An 11,379-nucleotide genomic window follows, 5' to 3' on the forward strand; every position below is an offset into this window, starting at 1 on the left:
TAGGGGGGAAAAGGTTTAATTTTCCAAGACATTCCTTACATAGTTCAAAGTGCTTTAGATCTTTAAAATAACATTGCTGGATGAAAATGAATGAACCCAAAAGACAGTGGTAACCAAGTTCAGGACAGGAGGAGGTTGCTTCTTTTGAGCTAGACTAAGGAGATATACCAGAAGGTGTGAAGAGGACAATGACTAGTTTTCATCAATGAGAAACTCAAGGGAGAGAGAGAAAAAATACAAACTGTAGAAATGAATCCTCAATGTCAGTTTCTTGCAAAAGAGGGAATTCAAGCACATGTTTAAATTACATGCCATGTTGATAGAGGTCTTTCTTTGTTGCTTATACATAATCAGGTAGACAGTACCAACCAAGGGAATGTTAGTCTCATCTTCCACAGCAATGTGGATTCTGTACCGAGGGCATCCTTGCTGAACGCAAGCATCAATGCGTAGGCGTTGAGGCAATTATGTTTGACAGAAACATACCACAGCTTAGTAAAAAGCCCTATTTCCCACATTGGGAAAAGATGTATACATGGACTGGTTCACTATGTAAACAATACTGCCTGATTGTAGTTTTAAAGCTTCCACTGTCAGATGCTCAGCTCTGTGTGACGTTTGGCCAGCTTGCTTCAGGCAGCCTGGCATTTATCTGTACCTAAAGTTGTTTAGCGCTAACTGCAATACTTACAGGCATGGAGTAGGCAAATAAACATTGTAGACAGGACTGCTGGCCCTGATGGTGATCAAACACGGATGTGAACGTGAATTCTTTTTTAAAAACAACAAACTATTTTAATACGATTTTTGTACAGTAGGTATAGATATAAAAGTTTCTCCTGATGCATTTCACAGATATCATCACTGAATAATTTGTAGCTGTCTTTAACCGAAGCACTTCAGAGCGCTTGAGTCTTTTCAGTTAAACATAGTTAAAACATTGCTTTTTTTATTTTTTTAAAAAGGTACTGTAAATCACTGGATCTTTTTTTTCCTGTCGCATGTTAATGAGCCAGATGGGAGTCAAAGGTGGTCCACATTCATGATGTGAATTTATAACACAGTTTAAAAAAAAAGAAGAAAAATCTTGACATCCAATTAAATTATCACTCATGTTCGCAGGATAACCATGGTGATCAGACCTGAAAAAAGAATGAAGGAACATGTCAACTGTTGCTTTAGTGAATCTTGGCACATTACACACATTGAGAGACTTCGGGATGGGGGTATGAAAGGGTTTGTTTTTAAACAACCTATGCTCATGTTTACTGAGGGTCAATATTCTTACTTTGAAAACTTATGCACAAACTGTGGCGCTTGTGTAAAAATTGTTTTTGGGACTATAACTCTCAATGCTATACCTAGCGTGATAAATGTCAAAAACTTTGACCAAGACTTAACAATCGAGTGGCTCAGGTTTTTACATTGTTTTACATTTTCTGCATGGCATCAAGTGACCAATTCACAGAATCCTAGAGTTGGAAAGAGCTCTATAGGCCACTGAGTAAAACCCGCAGCTCAGTCCACAAACTGTAGCTAGAACATCTCCAGCAGAGATGGAGCCTCTTCCTAAAGGCAGCCAGAGAAACTGACTCGATTGCTAAACCGCTCTTTACCATAAGAAAATTCCTTCTAATGTTCAACTGCAATCTACCCTCCTGTAACTTGAAACCACTAGACCTTGTCCTTCCCGCTGGTGCAGCAAAGACAAGCCTTCCCCCTTCTCTCTGTGACAGCCCTTGGGGTATTTAGAGAGCAATCATGTCACCCCTACAGTTTTCTCCTCACCAGGCTGAACCTTCAATCTTTCCTCTTATGTTTTGTTCTCCATACTCTTCTCTGAACTTGCTCCAACCTGTCTATATCCTTCTTAAAATGAGGTGCCGAAGACTGCACTAGTGCCTAGATGAAGCCTCACTAGTGCAGAATATAGGGTGACTATTTTCATTTTCACGTAATCTTTACCATTCTGAGCTGTTCCACTTAAAATAGAAGCATTGTACAGATTTCACAACGGCATAACAGCAGCAACAAAAAATGCATACCTAATACATAAGCAGCAACTAACTTTTGATTTACACTTAAATGGAGGTAGAGAGGCACCAGAGAATCCATTTCTCCCAATGTGGGAAGCATGAGAGCAGCAATGCACACTATTCCCAGGAAGACTGTGAGTAAACTCGGCCCCGATGAGGCAATTCTGCTTTCTGGAAGAAGAAGACAAAAACACATTCAGCATAACAGAATACAGTCAGTTTAGCTTATATTGGTTTATATTGGCTTCTATGGTTTAAAATCTATTCCAGTAGGTAGTCCCTGAGTTCATCGGCATGACCTTCTCCCCTTTCCAACTGGAGGAAAGAGTCTGGAATCTGGACTGTATCGCTAACTGCCAGGGATGGGAAGAGACGTTTACTTACACTAGCCTCTCTCAATATTTGTACGGATTTCATTTGTAAATTGAACCAATCTTGGCTGGAAAGTGGAGACTGTATCAACTCCTGTGCACAACCTTATTTGCCTATTTACAGTATCTGAACTAAGACATAAGGAGGAAACACCGAGGGCCTTGGTCCACTGCTGGCAAGTTAAAATGCTGACCTTGAAGCCCCTATAATGTGGCCTTGTGTGGCAGATTCCTCTCTTATTTCTTACAAACCCTTTCTTTTCCCAAACCTGCAGAGGCAGGCTGATCAAGATAAGACGGTTTGTAGATATGAAGCAACACCAAAACACCTGGGCATATGTTCAAAATTTCCCTGACCAAAAAAAATGCACCTGAACAATAGAGCCTATTTGCTCAGCATTACTCCCTTATTTCAAACTACAGTATCTAACTTAAACAAAACAGTTAACAGAAACTAACTACAGTTCCCTACCCCACAGCCTTTAACTGTTGTTACCTCTTTGAGCTCTTGGGAAGAGACAGGATAGAAACTCCCTTACAAGACTGGACTGGACTGAACTTTTGTAGCTGATGTGTAAAAATTCCACCTTGGCTCTAAAGCTGTTTTCCTGTTCACTAAATGGGGAAGGGATTTCCACCAACTTCCATCTCCAGTTGTACCACCGTTGCACCTGAGGCACACCTGGGCTTATCTGATTTCAGCAGCTAACCAGGGAGGAAATACCACAGATCTCTAGGCAAGGCTAAGAAAGAATTCAGTCTGAAACTCCGAGAGTAACTGCTATCAATAAGAGTTGACAATATTGGACTAGATAGACTAATGTCCTGCCTTCCAGTAACCCCCTTCCCTTCCTATATGTACTTGCCAAATTATCATTCCTAAGAATGAAAAGGAGTCTCTGCAGAATATTTTAACGAACAAGGAAGCTTACAGAGGAGAAAATGTCTTGGCCTTAAACTCTAGATGCCTTTAAAGGTCATAATCAGCACTTTCAACTTGAAGTTCACTGCCACTCACTACTACAGCAAATATAAAGAACTGAACTTGGAAACAAATGCAGTGGAAGCCTCAGGGCCCATTTCCGGCTTCAGTTGGATATGACTTTATAAAGGGATTGAGATTGTGAGTTTTGGCGTCCCACAGAGGCAGGAAAAATGTAATGGAAGAGGCAGAAATACAGTGCAACAAAAAGTAATAACATTCCAAGTTATTTCAAACTACCTGGCGGACACAACGTCTGTTCAAAAAAGACACTTTCTGTCAGGTGCTCCTTTATCCTCTTTTCCTCCTCTTCCTTCTGCTGCTGTTCCTTTGCCGTAGGAAGCAGGGTAGCAATGACTTCTTTCCTCCCCAATGCTTTCCTCTGGCTTTGCTCAGAGACCTGCAGTCGAAATTTGTCCATCACGCCATAGTGGCAAGGTCGGACATCCCGGTGACGGATCACTCTAGAACAGAAACAAACCATGTGGTTGCTATGTGAATATTCGTTGACAGGAAAACACCACTACTGGCGAGAGTTGCACAACACAAATTTACAGCAGCACAAAGAACAAACAGCCATATTTCCTCAGTTTAAAAAAACAAAAACCTCATCCTGCTTTTAGACATTCACAAGTAAGGCCAGGCTGCAGCAGACCTTTGGGTCAAGAGATTTCCCCCCTTCAGGGCAACTACAAGGAAAAGCTTGGTCTTTGCTTTAGCTTAACCAGAACTTGTCCAAATCTGAGCAAACCATGATTAATTCTACTAAGCTATGATGAGATTTTTGGCAGAGAGCTCTAGAGGCATTGATTATATATGCATATTTAACTATAGATACATCCTCCCCATTTCATCCTCTCAACAATTCTGTGAAGTAGGTTCAGATGAGAGATAGTGAATAACAGCCCTGAGGGCATCTGGTGAGCTTCCAGGCTGCAATTTTAACTTGCTGTATGAGCCTATCACTAAAACTGGAGTGGACTAAGTCCAGCCCTGAGGCTCCATGCACTCACCCAAGGATATAGCGAAGAAAAAGTAGCTTTTCCAAACTCTACTATTCATTAGGAACAGGCAGTTACTTTTACTTACATATCAACACAGCACTGAGGCTTCACTGCACCTGCCGCATCCACAACAGCATATTTATTTGGAGTTGTACAAAGAACTGAAAGGAAAGGAAACTGGCAGTAGTAAAACATAAGCCAGTTGCACGTCTTGAATATAGACATAACATTAAAAATAAATCACTAATCTTAATCTTTTACTTTGCCTGTCATTTCCCTACATTTTAAATTAACACAGTTCTGTCACCCATATGCAACCCTAAAATGGAGTTGTACCTGAGACCCACCTTTGAACTTTAAGGCAAATTCATAGGGATTATAGAGAGTCAACACCTGTTTGTGCGTTGACTGGTCATCAGCATAAAATATAAGTTCGGTGGGAAACACAAAGACGGGAAGATTTCCTTCCACTAACTCTGGCTGTCTTCTTTGTTGCTGCATTGGCACCGAATCCGTTGCGCTACTCCTTCTGTCCTTAGGATGGCTTTGTGTCTAAAGACTTCTGGTTCACAGTAACTTAAGAATCTGAAAGCATTTTGGCAAACCTGTAGATAGACAGAAAGAAAAACTGTAGATGTAACCGCTTTTGCTTTCCTCTGTTGGTAGCTGGATGAACTGCTGAGTAATATACAGAAACAAAATTAGTCATGAAGTGGAAAGATTCCTCACCCCAGTCTTTCAACTACCATAGTGCCCTTTTGTTTTGACCTGATCCTGAAACCCTGGTGACTTGTGGAAGACTAGACTGCATCTGCATTGCAGAAATAACGCAATTTGACAAAACACTTTAACTGCCATGGCTTGATGCTATGAAATCCTGGGATTTGTAGTTTGTTGTGGCACCAGAGCTTTCTAACAGGGAAGGCTAAAATAACAAACCTCAGAATTCCATGGCAGATAAAGCAGTGTCAAACTGCATTATTTCCACAGTGCAGATGCAGCTCTTGCTAATATTTGGTACAAGCATTACTAAATTAAGAAGGATTCAAGAACAATGGACCAACTAACTGCAGCTGTTTTATTTTCTGTCCATTGTGTCTGGTCATAACAGCCTACAAAAGATGGCACATTAAGAGGATGAATAAGAGATGTGTCATGACTGACAAGTATGAGATAAGGAAGACTTATTTTCTGGTACACTTGTCTAAATTCTATGGGGGTTATGATGTGATATTAACAAAACAGTTGTCCAAAGTGTGGCCTCTTTAAGCCCTTCCAAGCTATTTCTGAAATCTCAATACAACTGGAAATGAAGGGATACCTTGAGTATCAAACTTAATCAATATTTAGGTGTCTAGTCAATGCTTCCAGTGATTCAGTGAGACCATGAAATCAATTTCTTGTAAAATGAACACAAAGGTTTATTCAGGACTTAACATAAAATTAGTAAAGGAAACAGAGTGGCATTTCCCCAACCACTCTCTTGGATGGGATGATAGGATTTATAATCCAACAAATCTGGGACTGCAGCTGGCTGGAGAATATAATGAAGGCTTGATGTTTAATTGCCTTAAAGGTTTTTCCACAGGATTTTAACAGGAAATAGGAAGTTATATTACTGTTTCTGGGGTAGACTATGCTCATGATATTAATCAATACTATATGTGAATTTTAGAGGTGAAAGCAGAAAATGCTAAGGGTACTCACTCCATACATTTACAAAACTCCTACACAAGAACCACATCTGTGTAGGAATTTTAACACACAGCCCTAGAAGCAAACCATTATAACTTACAGTCACAACTTCATTATTATTAAACCCTTGCACATCTTTAAGCAAAGAAAGCATTACATCTTCCCCAAGCAAGTATGCATAGCAAGAAAGAGCAAAAAATTGTTTAGGTGCCACAATACTTCATCTTTGGGCTGTGTACTATGTTCCACAAGCAAACTATTTGAGAAGGAATTTTATAATGGATTAAGATGGTACTAAAATGCACACTGACAATGTTGTTTGTGTAGTGTGTGGACTGAGTTATTCCAGAACTATGCTCTCAGCCAAGTTCAGAGTTCTGGAGGTGGCACCCTTTGGCAATGTACAATTTGAAACTTGAGTGCTTCACTGACTTTTGGTCACTTTTTCTTTTAATGTGCCTCAGAACGGATGAATAAGACCTGCAATTACTTTGCACAGCATGTCTAATTATTAGGACTCAACTCTTCATGTGCTACTGGCAATTTCTTATTCCCTGACTCATTCAGACACACAAGGAACATCACTGAGTCCACCTAGGAACAATGCCAGCCTACAGGAACACAGTATCGTTTTTTGAGGGGAGGTTTCTGGAACCACACAAATACAGTAAATAATTCCAGGAAAAGATAATAATTAAATTGTAGCATAAACGTCTGTAAAAGTACCGACTGGGATGTCGGTACTTTGTGTTTCTTGCATTCAGCTTTTTCAAGGAAGGTAGATTTATAAAACAATCCTGCTCCCACGTATTCCCAGTATCAGAAACAGGCTTCGGTTCTGTAAGCAGAATGGCTGCTGTATCAGAGGTGCTTGGGCACTTCACTTTTTGTACTACAGCTGCCAGAATCCCAGGACCAGTTGGAGATTTTGGATGCCATGTTCAAAAAGTAACTTCCCCTAGATCTGCCTGAACAGAAGCAATTAATGAACTCACAAAGAAAGGGAAACACTCTTTGCATTACCGGCTCCCGCACACAAAATGACACAGCAGCAGCCTCACCCCATCAGTCTCAGTAGAAGAACCAGCAACAACCCTGTATGGCCAGCCTCTGGGCAAATGGAAGGGGCAGGGGTTCAGGTCCCCTCATGTTCCTCACAACTAGTGCTTCAGGTTGGAAAAATAGCAATAAGAGACACTCAACATTCATGACACTGAGTTGACAATCAGGAAGGCGCTATTATCAACTTTGTGTTCTGCCTCAAAGCCCAATGATAGTTATTGATTTTACTTAACCTATCCTTGTGCTTCGCTGCAAAATTATTGTCCACATTCATAAATTACATGAGACACATTATTCTGTCTTTATGAAAGATCCACAATCCAATACACAGGGGGGTTTGACATCTTGTTCTGTCTACATCAACAGAAAAGGTTTCCAACTCTTACAGAGTAATAAGGGACACCTGCCAGCCCTATAAAGGACAAGCTTTCTGGTTCTCAAATAAGAGGCATTCTTATCATGAGAGACACCAGACAATCCCACTCACAGTCACCATTCTGTGAGTGCAATGCCCAAAGGAAATAAAGTGGATCTTGGCTGCATTACACAGGATCTCCAAAGGTCCTCCTGGGACACAGGTTCAAGACACAACCATGGAAGGACATACTCTTTTAATGACAACAACTAAATGGAGGAGCCAGAGGTCACAGACAGAAAGAAGATGCTTTCAATGACTCACTGAACAGGGGAAGGAGCAGAAAACTGAAGTTTGACTGTTGAAAAAAAACCTAACAATCATGTTATGGGCAAAAGAGAAGAAATGCCAAGGATCTGAACCCCAAATTGCAAACAGTACAAAACTGTTTCCTAGCTACTTACGACAATGAAAAACAGGACTAAGACCTATTGTGAGCCATTTGTCTTTCTCCCACTTTCAACTACCTCTCACTGGGCATATGGACTGCATGTTGGAGATCCCTGGTCCAAATCCAGGCCAAAGCACCACACCAGGAAAGATATGGGACATAACTAAGTCAGCTAGGGCTAACAGCCTGGCTTCCGCATCGTCCAGTGAGCCCTTCTGCCCACCGTCTTCCCATAACAACATATACGACTGGTCCTTTCCCTTATGTTATGCAATAGGGCAAACCAAATGGATCACTCCTCCTTTATCAACCCATCCACTCCAAAAAACCTGGTGTATACACTCTGACCCTCTTGGGGACACAAAGAGGCCTGCCCCTCACAGTCCAGGGAACCCGGGCAAATGGAGAGAAAGTGCTATTCCTCCTACACCAGGCTATCTAATTCCCTGCAGGCATACACAGCACTTGTCCTCATCTCCCCCCACCCAGTACCATCTTGAGGACATCTGAGGCCAAATCATAACATGGGATGGAAAAGGAGGCTGCATCTACCACTGCTTAGTAGTAACAATGGCACATGTGGAAAAATTAAAGTCTTTATTTTCATCAGCAGACAAGAAAGAGGAGATCATGGAATGTAAAGATGCAGGTGGGCAGTTGTCAAATTATCACCTCTACAAGGTGCTTCGGACAACAGGTCTCAGACTGTAGAGTAGTAAGAACAGCATCCTTCATGGCATTAGCTCTGTCCTACAGATACCCTGTCGTGATTCTCTGTCACAGACCTTGGGGGGTGAAATAAGATACAGCATTTATATACAGCAAAGATGACAAGGGAAGACACAGAAGACAATCACCAAAGTCATGTTTTGCAACAAGCATTCTCCCTTCCTTTCCTGACCTGTTCTGGGAACTTTGTGTTTGGTGTGGCTGTTTATGACTGTGGTCCCAAAGCGAGGCACTTGTTAGGATTCTTGGCAGAAAACTGTTAGTAAGCTGTTCACATCCTCACATTTGGGGTAAGGACAGGCTGTTCTCTTTAAGCAAAAGCGGTGTATGAAAACTGCTCATTTCCCATCAATCCTTTTTAATGAGGTCCCCCTTCTGAACATGTGCAACATGAGCTCAGGGACATCTGATTTTCAACCAGCCATATTCCCTCCATCCCTCCAGGGCCCTTGTGAATATAAAGGGCCATGTATGATGCCTTTAGCTTGCTGGAGTAAATCAGAATATAAATGTTATGACAGTAAGTAATAAATACATAACACAGAACTTATTTCAAAATAGGTTGAGTTAGGAAGTTCAAAGGATAGATGTGTTTTGGTGTATTTTCCCATAATTATACATTCACAGAGTGGGGAAAACACAGGTCTGTCCTTTTAAATGCTTCATCAAGAATAAATTCAATAAAGGGATAGATGTATCTGAATTTGTCTTAAAACAAAATATTGTATTCATCTATATGCAACTACTGTTGCACTCTTCTTCCATAACAGCAGATATGTATGTAGAAAAGAATTACTAATTTGAATCAGTAATTGTGATTTCTCAGATGCAGTTAACAGTGATTTCCAACCAGCTTTTAAAGTAAGCATGTTATCTTGCTTATGGAATTTAAGACTACTTGGAAGCCAGTAGTGATGGGTTGAACAGCTATTGCCCCTGGCATTGATTTACCAGCCAAATTCTCTGTATACTTACTTGGAAGAACCCTGGATTATGTTCAGTAAGTTTCTTTTTAATGGCGAGCAGGATAATATTATTCAGCACAGTGAGTCTATTATTGTGACCCGATTCAAAGCACTTGTTAGTTTGCTCTTTAACCCTAACAATCTCACACAGCACTAAAAGAAAGGGAACATCTCAAGGCTTCTCTTGGTTTCACTGTAAATAACAGATAATGGAAGGATATATGGGTTTTTGGGATAATATGACAGTTAACCAAGCAGAGACACTATGCTGAGAATACCCACCAGTTATTCACAATCATAATCCCTTGAAATTGCATGTCCTGTCAATTGTTTATGCCATACACAAAAGGCAGGAAGTTGCACAGGACTGGTTCTTATGCCACACTTGTGAATCACTCTGTAGGAAACAATATAGTTTATAAGAACATGGGTATCAAAGTGGATTCTTCTGTAACAATCACCCTCCCATCCCTGCCCCAGATCAGCCTTTTCACCAGTTTTCTTTTTTGTAACAGAGGTCTGTATTTTCAGTGAACCAAGTACATACTTTCTGCTGTGTATCAGGAATGCGACATGAACCAAGAATTGAGTGTGAAATGAACTCAATATCCCAGCATAGCACCCTGAGAAAACGCAGTCAAGCCATGTGATGGTGTTTACAGCAGCAGGGGAGATTGTCCAGATCTGTCAAAGCACAGCAGCCAAAGGAGTGAGAGGATGAGAAGGACCAGCAGCGTTCAGCCTTCAGATCGAGACCAACTGGGCTGTGTTTTCTAAGCATCCCACATCCAGTCCCCTGAGTCCCAGCCCTTTCTCAGGGAGCTTTCAGAGCAGTAGCAACGGGTGCCGGCTTTTATTTTTAAGCAGGGCTCCCAGACCTCTTGCAGTTGTTGAGGGCCATCCCTTATGCAACCCTGAGGACTCCATGCTCCCCCTGCCCTAAAAGAAACTTGCCACTCCAGCAACTCTATATAAATCCTTCTTTTAAAAACAACAACCCCCGCCCTCCCTCTCTGAGCCTCCAAGCCCTAAATAACCACCCAAGGCTCAACCCTATCACCAATTTAATTGCAATTTACATAACAGAGCTCTTACTGAGACTCTGCCCTTCCCTCCTCCAGCAACAGTCAAACTGTCACAGAGCCAGCCCAGTAGTTGGAGGGTTGCATTGCGACTATGGAGACCAGGGTTCGAATACCCGCTTGGCCAAAGAAACCCACTGAGTGCTGCTGGGCAAGTCACAGGCTCTCAGCCTCAGGGGAAGGCGATGGCAAACCTCCTCTGAACAAACCTTGCCAAGAAAAACCTGTGATTGGCTTAGGGTCTCCATTACTGTAGTTGGAAATGATTTGAAGGCACTCAACAACAACAACCTGTCAAAGCAGGATAAGGAGATGGGGACAAAAACCCAGAGTGGGACCATAAGAGATGATGGGGAAGGGTGACTGGGAGGATCTCTTTCTCTGTATGTATGTACGCTTGTCAGTTTATTGGGAAGGGTCCTCCAGAAACCATCACAGGTCAGCACCAACCAGGGCAGCCCCTTCCCCAAATGAGAGGTATACACACACATTCAGCCTGAGGCCTCTCCTTAAAGACACCTGAACAAAAGGCCACCTCAGGGGGGATATCAACCAGGGCAGCCCCTTCCCCAAATGAGAGGTATACACACACATTCAGCCTGAGGCCTCTCCTTAAAGACACCTGAACAAAAGGCCACCTCAGGGGG

The 11,379-nt window shown here is 41.8% G+C and overlaps 1 protein-coding gene across 4 annotated transcripts in view; it reads right to left on the reverse strand.

Annotated features, from left to right (window-relative positions):
* MOSPD1 (motile sperm domain containing 1) overlaps nt 1-11,379 on the reverse strand; it is a 12,431-nt gene continuing 1,052 nt past the window's right edge. For 2 of the 4 annotated variants that reach the window (XM_042479572.1, XM_042479575.1), the window contains exons 2-6: nt 4,741-4,998; nt 4,479-4,554; nt 3,630-3,853; nt 2,046-2,207; nt 1-1,142 (exon numbers count right to left, since the gene is read on the reverse strand). In XM_042479572.1, coding sequence (XP_042335506.1) covers nt 1,111-1,142; nt 2,046-2,207; nt 3,630-3,853; nt 4,479-4,554; nt 4,741-4,894 — 648 coding nt within the window. In that variant the 5' untranslated portion in view covers nt 4,895-4,998 and the 3' untranslated portion in view covers nt 1-1,110. Of the gene's footprint in view, nt 1,143-2,045; nt 2,208-3,629; nt 3,854-4,478; nt 4,555-4,740; nt 4,999-8,628; nt 8,742-9,932; nt 10,048-11,379 lie in introns of all 4 variants that reach the window. The other 2 variants (XM_042479574.1, XM_042479573.1) reach the window with 2 other exon arrangements.

Source organism: Sceloporus undulatus, chromosome 7 (genome assembly GCF_019175285.1).
Source record: "Sceloporus undulatus isolate JIND9_A2432 ecotype Alabama chromosome 7, SceUnd_v1.1, whole genome shotgun sequence".
NCBI classification, from domain to species: domain Eukaryota; kingdom Metazoa; phylum Chordata; class Lepidosauria; order Squamata; family Phrynosomatidae; genus Sceloporus; species Sceloporus undulatus.